Source organism: Argopecten irradians, chromosome 13, assembly GCF_041381155.1.
Source record: "Argopecten irradians isolate NY chromosome 13, Ai_NY, whole genome shotgun sequence".
Taxonomy (NCBI): Eukaryota; Metazoa; Mollusca; class Bivalvia; order Pectinida; family Pectinidae; genus Argopecten; species Argopecten irradians.
This window is the reverse complement of record NC_091146.1, coordinates 13,382,417-13,404,025: the sequence shown is the minus strand read 5'-3', so window position 1 is coordinate 13,404,025 and position 21,609 is coordinate 13,382,417. Positions and strand designations below refer to the sequence as shown.

At 36.9% G+C, this 21,609-nt stretch overlaps 1 protein-coding gene and 1 pseudogene across 1 annotated transcript; one reads left to right on the top strand and one right to left on the bottom strand.

Annotated features, from left to right (window-relative positions):
* Positions 1 to 1,284: 1,284 nt before the first annotated feature.
* LOC138306526 (heat shock 70 kDa protein 12B-like) lies at positions 1,285 to 6,638 on the bottom strand (annotated as a pseudogene).
* A 1,760-nt stretch (positions 6,639 to 8,398) lies between these two features.
* Positions 8,399 to 21,609, top strand: LOC138306234 (uncharacterized). Its single transcript, XM_069246633.1, has 16 exons — positions 8,399 to 8,774; positions 9,914 to 10,018; positions 10,363 to 10,650; positions 11,701 to 11,874; positions 12,701 to 12,841; positions 13,158 to 13,355; positions 13,585 to 13,728; positions 14,012 to 14,083; positions 14,204 to 14,341; positions 14,548 to 14,676; positions 17,773 to 17,895; positions 18,295 to 18,441; positions 19,181 to 19,327; positions 20,047 to 20,160; positions 20,374 to 20,517; positions 21,170 to 21,609. Exons 1-16 carry the CDS (start codon positions 8,702 to 8,704, stop codon positions 21,607 to 21,609), a joined length of 2,577 nt encoding a protein of 858 aa, XP_069102734.1. The 5' UTR covers positions 8,399 to 8,701.

Sequence of the window (21,609 nt, the reverse complement as noted above, 5' to 3'; positions counted from 1 at the left end):
CAGCCGGTATGTTCAGATCGAGCAGGGTTGCATAATGATATGACGAAATTCACAATTATCATTTTAAATGCAGGTAATTTAAAATCGAAAATCTACCATGTTAAGAACGCTTTAATATCATCAAAATACTCATCTCAGCCGTTGTAAATCGTCATATTTTTTACCGTGGGAGACTCCCGGACCCCCAAACACCAGAATCTTGCGCCTTCGGCTCTCGCGAAATCATCAAAATACATAGTGAAACTATTATCTCAGCCATTCTTAATCGTAATATTTTTCCCGGGGACTCAAAACCCATAAACACCACAATGCTCGCCAATTTGCGTACTCGTTAATTACCTGTTATATTCTACATTGTACACTTGCGTATATGTAGAAAACGAATTTTACCGATTTTTTTATGTAGACTCCTAACTCGTCTCATAAAGGTCAATAGGCTATCTAGTGTACGTGTCCATATTGATATATAGACTAACTAATTCTCAAATCCCTATGGATTGTGAGTATACTTTTAAAATTTACTTAAGGTTGACAGGTTTGTTATTTCCAAAACTACGCACGGTTAGATAATATAATGAAGCGGTCTTGTAAATGATTTGTGTTTTATAAGAAATATATGTTGTTTCATGGCCCTATGTTAGCACTTCTAAGGTAACGCATACATGAAAACTTAAGAAAAATCTTCACAATTCAATCCTACACACTGACAGCTTCAGTTTGCGGCCGCCATTTTTTTCTATTGTAAAAAAAACCAACCAACGTGAATGTTATGACCCATTAAGGCCTTGCAGTCAATCATATTTTTTTATATGTACCTAGTATAATATAAGAAGCTTATTCCATTGTCAATGTGACGTCATGACGTAAACAATAGCGTGACGTCAGTGGATAATGGTGTGGAATCAAGGGCAGGTACACACATAGCTTTAATTCTTCGTTAGCACAACAAATTATATAAACAAGATCAATACTCTTTCGTTCTTTGAAAACTTTACCTTCTTTTGACATTTTTATACAAGAGTTAATACGGGATATCAAAAAGGAACTACCGTTTATAATGCAGAAGAAAACTTGATATTTTGACTTTGCATGCTTTTAATCGTAGGTCCGGTTTGTCACATGAACGGTCTGTACTTGTTTGACCTAGTTACTGCCTCAGTTGAGTCTTATAAAGTTTTAGAATTGGTAATATGTTTGTATATCTGATCTGATCAAAACGATTAACTTATATGTTCTAATTATCAATGCTGAAGCGATTTTATTTTTGATAAAGATTTGTGTATCTTATAATGACCTGTTTTTCACAGTTAAAAATTTATTGTGGAGGGGGCATAATGACCTCTTTTGACTATGTCTGTTCTTTAAACAAAAGCATATTTGTGTACCTTTCGTAACAAATTTGTTAAAGAAATGATCACATATGAATTCCCCTCTTGCATCTATTATAGGATACTCCTCTTTGTGAACACCTTCTACAAACGGTATCATGCCGTCTGTCTCATATGTATATCTACAGACTCTATGTGACAATATACATCCGGAATGAATCCGTTGGTCACGGCACCTTTCAGAACAGCTAGACTCGCATCACCTGGAACTATAATGCGAATGTTTTCTGTGACATTTCCGACTGCATCCTGAAGGAGAATACTTTCTGAGTGGGCAACTTATATTTTTAGATTCTTGGCCGTGAGTTGAACACCGAGCAAATATTTATCCCGTACGCTCCCCAAAACGATACTTATCTATGTAAAACAAGCATTTCCACGAGCGTAAATAGCGAAGCCAGGTTTGTACGATTAGCCCCGGTGTAACTTGTCATATAACTGTTGATTTTGTTCATCGTCTTGTTAAGGTTATATCGCTTTGAGGACGGCATTTTTTGTTTACGATGAGTATGCTCCTGTTGTTAGTTGTCTATGCAGATGCTTGCTTGAATCATACGGGATCGCAACAAAATATCCATGCATTTAAAGACTGTGATTTAAGTGACTGAAATCCTTGATTAATTAATTATATTTGTTTTAAAGTTGTGTTTTAAATAGACTTAACAGTTACATGTAGTGATATATAACGTTGTATGTTGAAGTTATAATATTTACATTAAGAATATATCTTTATTGTAACACAGTAAGACAGAAGAGGTCCATGAAATAGATTTTGGGTAAAATTAAAATAAAAGTTGTATGGTGTCTTGATAAATCGTGGTTCAATTTTCATGAGACCGACTGTACAAAAACATAAGAATTTTATTAATACATGTATTTCCTATGACAATTTATCCTCACAGTTTTTATCTTGTTATATTTTGTGGGGATTCTAATGTATTTTTAGAAAGCTGTCTTTATCTTATTACCACGAAAAGATTAACTGTAAAGAGAAAGGCAACATCTGTTTCAGGAACTAGCCAATGCTAGTTTTATTATAAAATATGCTGAGAGCAGAACATATGTTAAAATATCACGCACTGTTCATCTACATGTATTTAGAATTAACTTGAAGTCGTTTTTGTGTCGCCTGCAACGCAAGGGTGACACATAGGTATCACTATGTCGGCGTCGGCGTCGGCGTCGTCGGCGCCAGGAAAAGGTTTTCGTGCGATAACATCAGTATTTATTGTCCGATTTCAACCAAATTTGGGATATTGCTTTATGTCAATGGAATCTCGGACGGACCAGATACTGGTCCAAATCCGTCAATATTTGCAAGAGGTATTGGACTTTAAAATCATCAAAGCAGATCATTTCTTGGTTTCCGCTCAATAACTTTGTCTTTATTATCCGATTTCAACAAAATTATGTATATTGCTTTATATGAATGAGATCTCAGAGAGCTTTGATAGTGGTCAAAATTCGTCAATATTTTCAAGAGTAACAGGACTTGAAAATTTCACCTAATTATTAACATTATTTTCAACTGAAAATAACTATTTTTGTGATGTTTAAACTGCTATGCAGGCGATACATCTACTTCCGTGTAATTCTTGTTTTTTCTTCGAACGTATTCGAAAATGGGGGAATATCATAACTATAAAATTGCAATGAAACGTCAAAGTATGAATGAAAAATACTCTTTTAATAATTAGAAAAATCTTTGAAATGTAGATATGAAGGATAGGGGTAGTCTACTCTTAAAATCACAAACTGATGTTAACCGTCGGCAAGCCTGGGATTTTACAACATTTTGTGACCATGACCCTCGGGTATTATATCTCTATCCTTAATATCCACATTTCAAAGATTAATTTTACAAACTTATTTTTAATTAGTATTAACCTCAAAATCAAACGTGAAAATAATGACGTCACATTTATGCGTTAGGCTGTCTTACCATAGTGATTTTACAAGGAATCATATGTTTGACCTAAAGGTTTTTTACCCTAAACAGACCCGCCTGACAGGAATATATCAGAGAAATATCTTACCTCCGGCATCCAATACCATGTATTTAGATCCGGACTGAAATGGGTCGTCTTCTGTGGTATCGGGTGATAGACATTTAATAGCAGAAAGATGTTTACAAAGCATCGATGCAGCTTCGGGCTCCAAAGCCATCATTAGCTGATCCGTTGGGATGTGTGCCTGAAAATAGTAAATAAAACCAAACTTATTATCAAATTGGTAGAGTAGCACTGTAACTAGGACCATTTGACATTATGTATGCAAATCTGTTTTACCATTTCTGCTGCCTCTCTCATTATCTGCTTGGCTGAGTCACTCCATATGGCCGGTACAGTGAGTACCCATCTGGTTTCTGGTTCCTTGATGTCCACCGCACGGTCAGCGATTGTCTTCAGTAGGTGGTTCTTGAGATATAAGATGACGGCTGATATTACCTTCAAAGCAGACATTTTCTTGCCATCCAACGTTTCCAACATCAGGTTTCTTGTAACCTGAAAATTAAAATAAACTGTTTATGGGCACAAACAAAGCTAAAAACCATGAATGATGTTGTAACAACAGGGTCACGGTCTTCACACTTCCTCTCCGTACCTCGTTTACGTGGGCACAGATCTGCATCATGACGGTTTCGATGAGAGTAATATGGACGAGTATTGATGGAAAATGTAAAGAAATAACAGAAATATATGAATCTGTGCAGTCTTATACAGTTGTAAAGACATAACTGGATTACCCCCGGCCGATAGACATTACAAATACATAACTGGATTACCCCCCGGCCGATAGACATTACAAATACATAACTGGATTACCCCCGGCCGATAGACGTTACAAATACATAACTGGATTACCCCCGGCCGATAGACGTTACAAATACATAACTGGATTACCCCCGGCCGATAGACGTTACAAATACATAACTGGATTACCCCCGGCCGATAGACGTTACAAATACATAACTGGATTACCCCCGGCCGATAGACATTACAAATACATAACTGGATTACCCCCGGCCGATAGACGTACAAATACATAACTGGATTACCCCCGGCCGATAGACGTTACAAAACATAACTGGATTACCCCCGGCCGATAGACGTACACCGCGATAGACTTACAAATACATAACTGGATTACCCCCGGCCGATAGACGTTACAAAGTACATAACTGGATTACCCCCGGCCGATAGACGTTACAAATACATAACTGGATTACCCCCGGCCGATAGACGTTACAAATACATAACTGGATTACCCCCGGCCGATAGACGTTTACAAAGTTACAATAATAACTGGATTACCCCCGGCCGATAGACGTTACAAATACATAACTGGATTACCCCCGGCCGATAGACGTTACAAATACATAACTGGATTACCCCCGGCCGATAGACGTTACAAATACATAACTGGATTACCCCCGGCCGATAGACGTTACAAATACATAACTGGATTACCCCCGGCCGATAGACGTTACAAATACATAACTGGATTACCCCCGGCCGATAGACGTTACAAATACATAACTGGATTACCCCCGGCCGATAGACCCCGGCGATAGACGTTACAAATACATAACTGGATTACCCCCGGCCGATAGACGTTACAAATACATAACTGGATTACCCCCGGCCGATAGACATTACAAATACATAACTGGATTACCCCCGGCCGATAGACGTTACAAATACATAACTGGATTACCCCCGGCCGATAGACATTACAATAATAACTGGATTACCCCCGGCCGATAGACTGTTTATGGCATGTAAAGACATAACTGGATTACCCACGGCCGATAGACGTTACAAATAAATCAGTCTAGACTATATCATGTTATCTACGTACTAAACTCCGGATTATGATGCTTCGATTCAGTTTTAATTGTAGACGGCATAGAGGATTTTACATGAGTGATTATCTAATATGAAATTTATTAAACGAGTTCAATAATTTGATACTCCATGAACATTTAGGCGAGTGGTATATCAAATTATCTAACGGGTTGTATAAATTTCATATCGCGTAGTCCCGAGTGTAAGGTTCTGTTTATCACATAACCTTTATTAATAGAAATATAAGTGAAACTTTTTATTTCGTCTCTATAAAAAACAGTTGAAATCCAGCTCGGATGTGAGTTTTCCGTCTACGGAGACAATCATGCAACGCCATATATAGATTATAACATGCGACGTCATATATAGGTTATGACGTCAAAGCTACATGTGACGTCATAATAGTGTTATTACACATGTGTCTTACGACATTTATGACATGGTCGTATGGCTGGACGGGCCAGTTATGTGATAAATTTGACATATTGTAAGTAGGCACTGTTTTGTATTTTTACAGAGCAACAAAATAAGACAGACGAGTTCAAGTGTGGTAAGCAGCAAATTATTTAGGAAAGTGTTCGACGTTTGTTGGCAATCCCTGATTTAACAGTGGACAGGAGAGAAGACTTTTAGTTGCAAGAATCACAATCATAAGAATTACAGTATCTTATTAGTACAAGGTTGACACAGAATCTGCAAAATATATGACTGTTATATGTGTACCGCATTCAGTTTGATCGAGCGCATTATGAGATGATTGTCTGCAAAGCTCTGGCATCTATATAGACCATAGACGCCATAGGAAGTTAGTTTAATGCTTATATTTACATTATCAACTCATTTTAGGATTTCTGCATTAACATTGTTTAAGCTAGACCATGAAAACCGTTTATCAACGACGATTTAATCCACAAGATGGAACAGCCATTTTGACGGTGATCAGTTGACGTCACCACGTAAACATTAGTGACGTCATAAATGTCACGTTTTGGGTGTCGGTTATACCGTCATGTTATCTTCCCAACGACAACTCAGTATTTCAACCTCATGCGATAATTTAATAGCAATTAAATATCTGAAATAACTAATAACTTACCTTGTCTTTGTATAAGTCCATTTTAAAACGGCGAAATAAATACTAGTCTTCGTGATTGTCATCTATGTAAAGTTCGTTGAAGTTATCTTCAGCCTCGTATCCAAAGGAATGAAACGTCTGGTCTTTATCAAACAGAACACAGGTCGGTGCTTTTTGAGAAGTTAAGGCAGCCGAACCTGCATTCCAAACCATTAAACTAACTTTCGTTGGATCGGTAAGGAAGTCGTGCCGTGTTAGGAACCCGTAACCAGTATACGTTGTTCCGAAATCAATGGCAGCAACTAACTGGTAATTATCACTCTCCATTTCTGTCAGGGAAAAAACAAAAAATCTAATGATCGAAAATTTCACCAATTAGATAATGAACGACAAGATTTGTCGTTCACTACAGATACATTGTAACTGTTACAACGAGTAATGACAAAGATGTGTGAAATTGGATCAGATAATATTAACTTAAAATATCACAATGGTACCTGATCAACTCTGTGTAAATATTCTGTACATTTCAAACGTTTAGTCCTGAACATATTTGCATACAAAGCTGACAAGGATTGCGTGAGTAAATCGTAAATACAATTGTAGCTGAAAGTTCAATTTTCATGTAAACTTTATATCATTTTTACAACACCATTAGTTATGATTATACCTACATTTCTGTGTAGACACACACAAAATAGAACGAAATATGTACACAAACTAATTAAAATACATATTGACATTAAGAATAAGTTACCCACTAGTGTGACATAGCTTTTGGTTTTATAATCTAATTTCGAAATAACGCAACTCTGAAATAAACAAAGAGGTATAACGATTTTCTATTTGAACAACATATGGAAATCTAAACTAAACTTATCAAAACATATCGTAGTTTATTTTCATTTTATTTCCATTGAACTTAAATTAAGTTACATAAACTATAATTTCATGAACGCTTTATGGGTCGAAATAATACCGCAATTTTCGCTCCCGGAAGAAAATTAACTCTTTCACCCCTATGTAGCTTTAGTAGACTCTACCATCAATTGATCCGGATGAGTCCATTATTGCCTACAGTGGTGAAAGGGTTAAGAACCACAATTTTACATGACTGTTAGTTACTATGCTGTAACTCCTTCACTTCTGGAATTCCATAATGGACTAGTCTAATCATTGATATAGAAGGGCATTAAATGTGTCTTCTTGGACGAATGAATTAAATACCATGTGTGAATATTACTTAACAATCAAGTAAACTCGCGGATGCAGTCGCTGAGGAATTATTTCGAATTAAGAGAGCTGTCTTATAAACCCTTCCTATGATTCAAATTATACAATATATATTATGATGCATATGAAGTAACAATGAACAATTGAAATACATTACAAAATAATGTTGTAGAATAGAAATGATTTATTTACAACAGAAATAAATATTTTGATATAGAACAGAAAAGGAAAATTTCAGAACTGTAGTACATTTGTATGTGGCTTTTTGTAATAAAATTTAATTACTATTGCATATAAATAAACCTGATTTAGAAACATTGAATAGCAATGAAATTCATACAATTTTGAATGTAAATACAGTGATTATAACTTGATATTTATTTATTGAATACTGTAACGTTTAATATTCAATACACTATAAATTACAAGAGAGCACATGTTTCTCATAAGACCTACACTGTACAATGGCGAACAATACCTTGATATAGGCAAGTTTGTTCTACACAATAAAAATAAACCGCACTGTCATGCTCCTGTGTGTAATGCTTATATTAAGTTGGTTTTAGATTAAGTAATGTTACGGAACAATATTTGCGAAGTTATTCTTGAATTTATGACTGTCGAAATATAAAATGTAGAATGATCTTTGCACCAAGTAACCGTTTCTGCACTAATGGGGGAAGTTATTGTGTTTGGAATTACAGCACTAGATGTAACTTGTGATGCCATGTGTGGTAGGATAGCACGATTCCGGCAGGTGTAGCATTGTCCTTGTGATAACGTAACACCTGGTGCGTTGTTTGTTATAAACCCTCATGGTGAGCCCCATTCTGACCACACCACCTTACTGATAACATAGACATCCATTGAGATGTTATCACACAATGAGGCCACCTGAAGGAAATAAACTTAGCGTCGTTATATTCGATAATTGTTGTTGTTTTCCGAGTTACAACATAATATTGGACTTATAAGCCATCGCTCGTTCATAATTCTCTGAACAACAAATATCGCCTGACACAGTGGTGGTTAAAACCCTGAGATTATGTATAATGTGTGTGTAATTACCAGTACGGAGAGTTCATGAAGTTATAAGTGATAATAAAAAACAAAACACTGATTTATATTTCAATTGTTTGGACATTGACAATTTCATCATGCTAAAGTCAACATCAGTGATTCTGTTACTGGCTGTTACCATGGATACACTGCATCACGTGATACCACAAGGTAAGGAAACAATGGTGGTTTTAATGATTATCAATTTTTAATACTTATGTCATAAGGTAACGAACAGTATTGTTGTGGAAATGTTAATGAATTCGTGATAGATTAGTGGTATATATCTTTCGATATTCAGTAGCATTGCCAAGGAATTATCTAACATTTTTGTTCGAGCGAAATATAACTAAATGTAAATGTGATTGCTTTAAGTGTGTATCGACTTCAAGACTTCAACTGACATACAAGATGGGCATTCCATATTCTGAACGTTGTCATCGCGCAGGCAATGATACCATAATTCAATCACATTTATCTTGAAAACGGCCTGATTTAGTTACATTGCTGTGAGTGAGTTGGTTCATTGCTGAGAGTGCAATGACAAGTTATGCCATGTGTGCGGTGTTGGTATGAAATTCAAAGTGACGGCCATGTATAGCCGCCATCTTGAACAACACATTATAAAACTCTTCCAGTGTCATTTTCACGTTCCAAAAATATTGCCTTGTAAAATTAGTGCTTATTCTGTTATGTGGTTTTCCTGACCATATCCTGACTTAGTGTTGTCGATTCGGTATCCTTATTCTGTTATGTGGTTTTCCTGACCATATCCTGACTTAGTGTTGTCGATTCGGTATCCTTATTCTGTTATGTGGTTTTCCTGACCATATCCTGACTTAGTGTTGTCGATTCGGTATCCTTATTCTGTTAGGTGGTTTTCCTGAACATATCCTGACTTAGTGTTGTCGATTCGGATTGTCATCGTATACGTAATCTTTAAACACATATTTTGTCTAATATTCCAACAGATTCGCCATGTAGATCTAGAATATGCAATGCATCCAAACCTTTGTTTTTGCGCTGTAGATGTGTAAGACAGTCAGAGCAATTACCTGACCGTTAGATTAACTGGAGTAATGACCCTTGATGTGTACTACAAAGGCAATAAAAAAGGGAAGATACTGCATCCATTATCAAAGTTACCAGGCATTCGCGATTCAGAAAAGCTGCAATTTAACTCTTTAAACTTTAAATAGATCAGTTTGTCGCCTTTAGAAAAGAATAGTTTGCTGGGTACGCAAAATCGTTCTACGTGTAAATGCAAAACGACCCAGTGGATTTCTTTGTGATGTTTGTTTGTACTTCAGGTATAGTATTACAAGGTATCGAGGACTGCCAACCTATATCTAAGGACTGTAAGCCGGACTGTGTAACGTACGACAAGTCCTGTCCGATCTGCAAGTGTTCTGCGGGTAGGTTACACAACACAGGTAAACCAGTGTTAGAGGTAAATAATGTACTATATGTAAGTAGGCTTCAGGTCAGTGACGGATCCAGAGGAGTTGGTGGGACCTTATGAACCGCCATTCCCCAACATACATCTGGAAATTCTTCTATAAAAATGTATTTTGTCATTATTTATTTAATTATAACCCTCATGGAAACCGTCCAATGGAATTTGGAAACCCCACACCAAGTCCACTGTATAGGTAGGGGATGGGTGGGAGTATTTTATTCTTCAAAAATGATAAAAATAACCGTTAACAACAGATGTTCTATGTCAATGCTACTATGTAAACCTGATTGGTGTTACCAGGAGGACCAAGCAGCAGCCCATTTAACCAGGGAAACAACTTGTACGAGACGCCGTACTCCACGTCTCTCATGGGAATGGGTTCCGCCAGGCCAATGATGGTAATGTCTGCCGGAACCGGAAGTATGATGGGAAACAGTGGCGGCCGGCTCGGGCCTCTGCCATGGTCATTATTCCACAGAGGATCTCCCGTTATGATGACGTATGCCTGTATAAAGGCAGACATCGTGTGCCCGGCGTACTGTCTAGAGGAAGACGAAAACGGGTGTAAATCGTGTCCCTGTGGTCCTGGTAAGGAAATTATTTACTGCATATTTTGATCAGCGGTTTGCACACAGAGACTTTAAAATATGTCCATATATTTACAGTTTGCACTGACATGGACTCAATAACCATGCTTTCTAGTATTATCATTATCAGTGCATAATGTTAGCACAACACGCGCGTCGATTCTATTGTTACGCGAATAGTCGATGGCGTAGCAACGTGGGATCATGACCCCACTTTTGGCGGGAAACATATGAATGACTCGATTCCAATCAGCTGTTCAATCGAATTCGTTGACGATGACGGGAGAGAAGAAAATTGTGTATTTTAATAAAAAATATGCAACTGCCGCGGGAATTAATAATATGAATTTTCTTGAAAAACTGTAAATATAAGGAATAGATGTTTATTTTGTTGAGGTTATGAGGGTATAATGATAATGGAGCCCGTGTAAATTTTATGTAACCCGGCTTCGCCGGGGTTACATAATTTACACGGGCTCCATTATCATTATACCCTCATAACCTCAACAAAATAAGCATCTATTCCTTAATTATCTCCACCGTAGAGTTCATATCCTTAATAATATAATACATATATATTGACCGTGGGCTGGAAATTCGTGTCTCTGGGGTTAGCATACAAAATCACAACTGTAATCGCAACTTAAGGAAATAGTATGCGGTCGACCGTCTAGTGTATTTGAAAAGAAAATTTATATAGAATAATTGCAAATATATACTGTTATAGTACTAGTTATTATTCCCTTTGTTCTAGACCAATGGACTCGCCATTAGCCAGGGTATCGTTACTTTCACAAAGAAAATATTCAGAACAATACATTTGCGGAGAACCAGTGACGATGATTCGATTTCGACAAACTAATACTCCTTCGTTTATGTTTGTTCAGAATCAGGTTAATGGTTTGAGTTATTTCTGTTTTAAATCAGTTCAATACTTTATTACTCTGAACCATATACTGTTGCATAAGGAACATTTTACAATACTAAAACTTTTCATTTATATAAAACACGTACGCATGTAAATTGCCATTACTTTTTCTTCAAATTACAGCCAATGGAATGGGTATACCTATAGTGACAAGTCACGTACGACCAGAAAAACCAAAACCAGCAACGGATTGCATAGCAACAATTATATGTATGTTATCTTGTAAAGGATACAAACTCGGACCAAAAGGGAACGACGGTTGTCAGACTTGCACCTGTATCCGAAATGACTCTAAAGGTTTGTAATAAACGTTGGCGCCTCTCAGTTGCATCAGTATTAGCGAAGCTGTACATTGGAACTCACTGTACCAGAGTAAGCGACCCGGATCAGATTGTGAATTCGTTTTCTGAAGTGGAAATGTACCATTTTCAAAAAGCGATTTGAATAGCCACCGAGTCTGTATACATGTGTAGAAACCAACTGCTTCGTAAAACCACAATCTATGGGTCTCTTATGACCGTTTTCAACACTATTTACTGAACTGTAAACAGCGCAGTGTGGTTATCGAAACGTCACAAGTAATAATTTCTATGGCTGTGACTAATTTAAAGCAGAGATATACTATCTAAATCTCTGCTTAAAACCAACTTCAGTTTTGTTCTCGTCTCAAATGTACAGGCTGACCAATCTATTGTTTTTCATGGATTCAAATTGGATGAATAAAAGTACATTTTGATGACAGCGAGGTAGGAACAATAGAGGAACGATAGAATGAACAATTAGGTACTTTCAATCCCATGTTTTACAGACTGGTTTCATTAGATATCAACAGATTTCACAACCACAGAACGGAAAACCCTCAACTCTCATCTCTGTTAAACTGGCAGTGTTTACTACTGAAATCATCGTGTGATATTATCTTCCCGTAATTTCTAAATAGAACCACACTTCCGGATCTCTTTTAGATAATCATGAGAAGTTGAACGGCGTTTTTTGTTGAATGGGTGGTTTGGGTTGGTAGATAAATTGTTTACATCTTCGGTGCTGCTTTATTTAAGAGTGTCAGACGACCTGGTAAGATTGCAAGAGGAGTGAATGATATCCATTTCTGTGGATTTTTCAGAAGCTGAAGCAATGTCTGGCAAAAATAGCACCAATTCTAAGGATCTGCCCAACCCATTCCAGATGTCTAGTATGACCAGTGGGTCCACATCTTCGTCGTTTGGTTCAGGATTCGGTATGGGATCTGGTTCAGGAACAGCAAGTAATTTTCTTTTTATTTCGAAAGGATTCAAATCGATTGTTCTTAGCAGCTTCTATGGGTTTTTCTTCACTTAAATAACTTACAGCTTGCTTCGCTTAAATTTTTGCGCAAAAATACTATTGCATCAAGTAATATTTCATGTAAATTCATATGTATCCAGTACAATGTAAATTACTGGAATTAGTAGGACTTGAAACGCTGACATTGTTAGGACATGATACATTGATATTGGTAGAACATGAGACGTTTTAAAGCAATATGTTGTATGTATTCACAAAGTACAAAAAAAGATAATGACATTCATACAATCTTACAGCCTCAAATGGCAATTCAGGAAAATCGAAAAACGAATCAAATTCTGAATCAAGCCCATTTCATGTGGACAAAATGCCTGGAGGATCAAGCGTCGGATATGGGTCCAATTCCGGGTCCGGTTTTGCTTCCGCTTCCGGTGCTGGTATGCCGAGTCCGTTTTCTACCGGATCCGGAAGTGGATCAAGTGGATCTGGTGGAGGTATGCTCCTTCGTTATACTGAATTTTTTGTTGTATAATTTTATGTTTATTGAAATATTATGTTTTAAGTGTTATTTTTCAGGAAAAGCAATAAGCACGATAAACAATCAGTACTGTATACAAGTTTTGGTATAGTAGATCCGATATTCTTTTAGAATGCTAAAACTCTATGGAACGACGGCATTGTTGTAGTTCATGTTAAAACAAACATTGCATTTTTATGTTAAAGACTTCAATCCACTGTTTCCGGGAGCTAGCATGACGATGGACGGAAGCGGAAGTGGGGGTGGAATGGCTAATGGAGGAGGCGGAGACGGATCTGGAAGTGGATGTTCCGGACCGTTCTGTACATCATCGTCTTCTCAGAATTCAGGTTGGTTAGTTATGTAAATTTGTTCCATGATTCTCGCTTAAATATTCTCTTACGAAAGCTTAGTAGACTTACTAAATCATGCTTGAATGAGCATAATGTTACATTTGGACACATAAACATTAAATTCAGTATTCTCCTTGTGTACTCAGTAATATTGTTTGCTGTTACGAATGTACAATTCTAAGCCCTACTTCATTTCATAAATAAACTAGTCCGTATTATTTTCACAAAGTTCATCGTCTACTTCTTAATAAGATGGTAACAATATTTTTATCATTATTAGGCATTCTGGGAAATGCGGCTGGTGGAACCGGAAGTGGATCTTCATGTACTGGCCCCTCATGCTCTAAAGATGGTAACGAATTATTACTATCTTTTTATGATAAAACTGAAACTTTCTGATGCATCTTCATGTATCACTCACGATTAACTACATACTGCTTATAATATTTGATATATAATATATTGATTAAAGGTTTCAACCCTATGTTCCCTGGTGCTGGGATGACAATGGACGGAAAAGGAAACGGGGGTGGCATGACTAGTGGTGGAAGCGGATCCGGAAGTGGATGTTCCGGACCTTTTTGTACAGCTTCACCTTCTCAAAATTCAGGTAGAAAACGACTAGCAGTCTAATTTGGATATAATTAGCGATTGGTAATATTGTTATGACTTTAATTTCTTGAGCAAGCTATAACATAGAGTTAGAGAATGTGATACATCGAAGTTTTCATGTTTCCTTTAAAAATATAACGAATACATTGAAAATGTTGTATAGACAAAATGAAAATATATCACATGCATTTGATTAACACTCAGGTTCTAACCCCGCGAAAGGGTCGAGATGTCCTAACACCGACCTTTGTGTAAGCACTTGCAAGCATACTGTTAAACTCGGACCAGCTGGACAAGATGGGTGTCACTCATGCGCATGCGTTATGAAAGAAGGTACTGAAATTCAATGTCAATATTAATTACACGGTGTGATTCTGCATATCTAGTTAAAAAAACAAAGTGAATTAAAAAAAATCTGCTCTGAGGTCTCAATTATATACACTGCAGTAAAGTCTCAGACTTAGGTCTCGATAACAAAGTAGAGTTTTAAAGACTTTGGTTCTCTAGAGTTGTCAAAGAGGCCTTTGTATTGTGTAACTATTCGATCTGTTAAATGGGATGTTTATGAAAATTGTGTGATAACATTTTCATGTTTTGAATTGGCCTTTCCCAACGATTTCATTCCTTTCTCTGTTTATATATAATAAGTATGTATGTTCACAGGAGAGTCTAGACCTCAACAGTTGTATGATAACGTAGTTCACAGGCGTTTGGGCTCTAGTCGTTTCTCTCTCTCTCTATATATATATATATATATATGTGTGTGTAAAAGGAGCGGGTCGGTGTGACTTGTACATAGTGTTAAATACGGTCTCTGTCACTCAGCTGACGGAGCATGCTTCTTTGGCTCAGTCGGTAGAGCCGTAGATTTCCACGCCGGAGACCCGGGTTCGATTCCTGGTCGGGGCACTCGACAGGAATGTGTATTTTCCCTGTTCTTCTACATTGGCGCCCAACTAAATAACCCATGGTAGGTGGTTAAAGAGTCTCGGGTTGAGATTTAGGAAATCTCAAGAAAAACAGGGGGAGTAGTGTAAAAGGAGCGGGTCGGTGTGACTTGTACATAGTGTTAAATACGGTCTCTGTCACTCAGCTGACGGAGCATGCTTCTTTGGCTCAGTCGGTAGAGCCGTAGATTTCCACGCCGGAGACCCGGGTTCGATTCCTGATCGGGGCACTCGAATGTGTATTTTCCCTGTTCTTCTACATATGTAGTGCTGTGTCGACACACTCAGTATTATATATAGAGAGAGAAACATGTATACACAGCCAAACGCCTGTGGATAGGTCAGTGCGCAGGGATCTTAGAATTAGTTATAGTATATATCAATATAATTAAGACGATAGCAGTCCCGTTTCATCAAAAATAACACACAAATGTTCTCAATCGGACCGTGGAAATTCATGGTTGCACTTTCCTCATGCATTATGCATGTACTTTTACCAGCGTCCCTTGTGTTTGGGTTACACCAGAGATAAATGACGAGGTGTCCCGAAAAAGAGCATAACAACTTCTCATTTCTGTCAGCCAATGCGATTGCAGCGAAGATCTCGCTCATGCATAATGTACGAGAAAGTGCCACCATGAATTCCCACGGTTCCATTGAGGTTTGTTTAGTTTTACGTCCTATTAACAGCCAGGGTCATGTAAGGACGTCGGCCCCATTGAGGACATCTGTGTGTCATTTTGTTGAAATGGGACTACAGATGTACTATACTGTCTTAGTCACGGCACTATGTATTGTTGTATAGGATGACTTTGAAAGAAAAATAACCGCTCTTTCATCGGTAGTAGCCATTTTTGTGAAGACTTGTTGGAAAAATGAAATTATAGGCGCTAAAGCTAGGTGGAGTAGAAGTTTTATCTTGTGGAGCTTTCCATTCTTTTCTTGTATAGTACACTGTAGAATGTCATTTTTACCGATATTTTCATACAGACCCATAAAAAACGTGTAAAAAACGTCTATGTGCTCTCTGTGTGGTCCGTAATTATAAAAAAATTGTAACTAATTCTGAGATCCCTGTGGTTCAGTGTATAACCAAATGTCAGTCCGGGTTTGTTTATTTATTTATTTATGTTTACATCAGAGACCAGACCACAACAAAGGTTGTGTGATAATGTTGTCCAGTGTATATCTAGCTGTCAGTCCGTATTTATTTATTTATTTATTTATTTATTTATTTATTTATCTATTCATTTATTTATGTATGTTTCCATCAGAGACCAGACCACAACAGAAGTTGTGTGGTAATGTTGTCAAGTGTATAACTAGCTGTCAGTCCGTATTTATTTATTTATTTATTTATTTATTTATTTATTTACGTGTTTATGTTTACATCAGAGACCAGACCACAACAGAAGTTGTGTGATAATGTTGTCCAGTGTATAACTAGCTGTCAGTCCGTATTTATTTATTTATTTATTTATTTATTTACGTGTTTATGTTTACATCAGAGACCAGACCACAACAGAGGTTGTGTGATAATGTTGTCCAGTGTATAACTAGCTGTCAGTCCGTATTTATTTATTTATTTATTTATTTATTTATCTATTCATTTATTTATGTTTATGTTTACATCAGAGACCAGACCACAACAGAGGTTGTGTGATAATGTTGTCCAGTGTATAACTAGCTGTCAGTCCGTATTTATTTATTTATTTATTTATCATTTATCTATTCATTTATTTATGTATGTTTCCATCAGAGACCAGACCACAACAGAAGTTGTGTGGTAATGTTGTCAAGTGTATAACTAGCTGTCAGTCCGTATTTATTTATTTATTTATTTATTTATTTATTTATTTACGTGTTTATGTTTACATCAGAGACCAGACCACAACAGAAGTTGTGTGATAATGTTGTCCAGTGTATAACTAGCTGTCAGTCCGTATTTATTTGTTTATTTATTTATTTACATCAGAGAGTAGACCACAACAGAATTTGTGTGATTTATGTATAACTAGCTGTCAGTCCGTATTTATTTATTTATTTATTTATTTATTTACGTGTTTATGTTTACATCAGAGACCAGACCACAACAGAGGTTGTGTGATAATGTTGTCCAGTGTATAACTAGCTGTCAGTCCGTATTTATTTATTTATTTATTTATTTATTTATTTATTTATTTATTTATTTACGTGTTTATGTTTACATCAGAGACCAGACCACAACAGAGGTTGTGTGATAATGTTGTCCAGTGTATAACTAGCTGTCAGTCCGTATTTATTTATTTATTTATTTATTTATTTATTTATTTATTTATTTATTTATTTATTTATTTACGTGTTTATGTTTACATCAGAGACCAGACCACAACAGAGGTTGTGTGATAAGGTTGTCCAGTGTATAACTAGCTGTCAGTCCGTATTTATTTATTTATTTATTTATTTATTTATTTATTTATTTACGTGTTTATGTTTACATCAGAGACCAGACCACAACAGAAGTTGTGTGATAAGGTTGTCCAGTGTATAACTAGCTGTCAGTCCGGGTATGAAGTGGGTAACTCTAAAGACCAAGATGGCTGTCCATCCTGTGTATGTCATCAAGGTACATTATTGTAAGATAGTCGCACTAAGATTCTGGATAATGTAGATAAATATAAGATAATGTTTCTATGTTTGTTTCAGCGATTTTTATACCCAGTAAGATCTGCGTAACTGTGTCTAATTTTTTTTTCTGTCTTTCCATATATTGCTTAATGTTATTGAGTCGATAAGATGAAAAAAGAAAGAGTAGAATGTTAACAGCTTCGACTGACATGTTTCGTGTTGCAAAAACGTACAACTTGAATTTATGAAATTTAATTGGACATCAAAGCTTTCGAGTTTTTATTTTTCTTAATCCTAATGATTTTCACATTTTAAAATTAAAATGATCATGGATTGCAAAAGGAAGAATTGATTAAATCCCTTCACTTTCCATAGTCAATGTTTTCTATGTCAACAGGACCAACATCCGCGCCTACCCAGGCGCCGTACCACGACTCCTGTGACGTCACAACCCTTGCTTGTATAGCCAACTGTAAATTCGGATATATCATAGAGTCAAAGAATGCGGTGACGTCAGAATGTCCACTTTGTAAATGCTTACCTCGTGAGTATAGCTTGTTATCTTAACATATTTTATAAACAAACGTGACAATCTATAAAAGCTCTCTCCACTACTTCTTACCGACGTGTGGTCGACGGACCAATGCACGAAGTAGTTGGGATGAAAATGCATGCTATTCCCGAGGAAGTGTTTTATCCATTTATTTGGTATACGGAAACATTTTTCTCTCATACTTCACAGGGATATCCGGTGGTTGCTATGGAAAAGATATCTCTGTCTTACGCAGGGGGGTGTAAGACAGCTCACACGCGATAGACAATAACGTGACGTCATTAATACATACGGCGTAACTGCGGCGCGCATTGTAGATGACGTCATCAATTTTGATGCATAACGACGTTCCTGGGATCATCGCGCGATGAAAAAACTATAAACCAAGTGGAATTTCATCATTTTTTCTACAAAATTTGGGAGAAAAAGAATCAAACATGGGTCTGTGAAGTAGACAGGGATATCTCAACCCTCGTGAAAGATTTTGGCTGTTAACCCTCGGCAAGTCTCGGGTTGACCGGCCAAAATCTTTAACTCGGGTTGATATATATCCCTGTCCACTTCACAGACCCATGTACATTGTAAGATTCTATTAGTCATTACTATTGATACTAATGACAAGTCAGCTTTGATAACCTTTCAAGTATTATATTAATTAAATTATATAAAATAGGGTTAACCAAACAAAAACAAAAAATCGAAACACTCAAATAAGAATTTCTATTTTCAGCCCCGACGACACCAGCCCCCAAACCGAACGTGTACTCCGTTTTACAGAATTGTCCGCAGGCCGTTCACTGTATGACGTCATGTAGCCATGGTTATTCCATGGCCACCAGTCCAGAGGAGGCGTGTCCTAGGTGCACGTGTAACCAAGGCAAGTATTAGATACGAAATGTGATTGGCTCTTTGAACAATGCCAACTGTCGCGTATTAAATATTTGCTTCCACGATAAAATACATTTTGTATAGATATATTACCCACCTCTGTTGGCATATGTAATTTTTAACACAATTAGTTGTCTTCACAGATATGCAAACGTGAAAATTTTATATCCTACTTATCTTGTTACTAACTATATGTACTATCATGTACAAATGGTTCGTTCCTACATAGTCGCGGACTCTACAAAACTATCATAAATGGCTACAGAGTTTGATAATATGATTGACCTTAGGGTCTGTTCAAGTTCACAGGGACCAAAAAAACGAAATCTTCAAGTGACTTCTTGTGAAGTTCTAGAAGGCGTAGAGACGGTCTGTAGCATGCTACCATAAACGGCTACAAATTGGGTTTTTTTAATATGATTGACCTTGACGTCTATTCAAGGTCCCAGGTACAAAAAAAAACCGAAATCTTCAAATGACTCCCTGTGAAGTTCTAGAAGGCCCAAAGACCTAATATTAGGTCTGTAGCATGCTACCATAAATGGCTACAAAGTTAGTTAATATGATTGACCTTGACGTCTATTCAAGGTCACATGGGCCAAAAAATCTTGAAATGATCAAAGGTATATTTTCTTGTGGAATATTCAAATTGATATTGAGGTAATATTGTTCTTTAAAAATGTGATGTCTTTTATTTTGTGTTTCCAGTATCGGTATCGAATGTGCAGTGTGTCACGCCCCTTTCCTGCCCCCGGGGCTGCAGTGTAGGGTATAAGTGTGGGACTGACGGATGTCCAGTCTGTGACTGTATCAACCCAACAGGTAGTGGTTCTAACAGGTTTGATGGCAAAATTGGTCACATTTGCAAAGATTCTAAGACTTTTTACCATAAATTTATCCTGGTTGATCTGATAAAAGCTATTGGATAATATAGTAAACTTAGAATTATGCGAAGCGATTCTTTAACACAGTTAAAGGTAAAAACAGTTCCAGCATGGTCGTTATGTATGTCCTGTATTCTTTTTCTGGTTCCAGATGTCGGCGTTGCCTTGACAACCGCCTATCTCACAGCCTCTCTCGTGTGTGACGCACACTTCACGTGCATCAACAGGTGCCCGTTCGGTTACAAAAGTGGCTACAATGGTTGTCCATCATGTCAATGTCTATTGCCGGTACCAGGTAAGACCAATATGGGATGTTTAACATTGCTGCTTGATATGGAGTTTTGTCCCGTCACCCTCTCGTTCATTATTCTCCGTATAAGTCCACTATATCTGCCAGTATTGTTAGGCTTTTATTGTAATATAACCTAATCAACCTAACCATATAGGCAGGTTTAGCGGACTACCTCCTGTATTCGCTAGAAATACTGAAAAAAATACATGAAGTTTAAAGTATTCCCTAATGATGATAACAAGTGGTCATACAAACTGAAATTTTGACCAATATATATATATATTAGATGGTCCAAGGATGCTGTTAAAGAAAACATTAATTTTAATCTCGTAAGACGTTTTTAAATAAATGCCGTGTTTGATTATTTCAATAATCTTATTGTACATTATATTATAACATTCCATACATAATGTAAAACAAGTAGGAATTAAACGTACGCATATATAGGTAAATACAATGTTTGAATGTTAACTTGTGTACCGGTTCATTACGAATCTCAACCTAGAAAGTAACATCATATCATTTAGTTTAGTGAAATGTTCATTAAGGGAATATAAGCTCTATGGTGAATAATGATAAAAATGTTTGCTTGTATGGATATCAAATGTGTTAGTCATTTAATTAATACTATATCTGTACTTCCACTTCACAACAGCTAAAGTTCCAATTGTTACCGGAAGTGCAGTAAACCTTATAGCCGGAAGTGGGTCTGGATCTCATCAAACCGGGGTTTCTTTAGTACCTAATTTAGTTGCCGTTGCACCAGCATCAGTACAACATATTCCTCAACCACCGGCATCTTCCTCATTATCAACGTCGTCGGTATCACCATCATCGTCGTCATCTGCAATTTCTGGAACCGGAAACGGTGGTCACGCATCAGTAGTGGTCCCTCCTCATTTACCCCTGTCAGGGCCGTCACTTACCGTGACGGGGTCACATGCCATTGGGAGTCCACTCGGATCAGTAGCGGGAAATACTGACTGTGTTGGTCCAGCCTGTTCCGCTCCAAATGGTCTGCACGTGCATGGAAAACGTAATTATATTACACGTGAGGCATACACAACGGATACAAATTTTAGCACGATTGTCTGA

Bases quoted from the DNA above. Each gene is read 5' to 3' on its own strand.
- LOC138306234 (XM_069246633.1), top strand. From the start codon at position 8,702: ATGCTAAAGTCAACATCAGTGATTCTGTTACTGGCTGTTACCATGGAT. The intron at 8,775-9,913 runs GTAAGGAAACAA...TTTGTACTTCAG, and splicing joins GCATCACGTGATACCACAAG to GTATAGTATTACAAGGTATC. The intron at 13,729-14,011 runs GTTGGTTAGTTA...TATCATTATTAG, and splicing joins ATCGTCTTCTCAGAATTCAG to GCATTCTGGGAAATGCGGCT.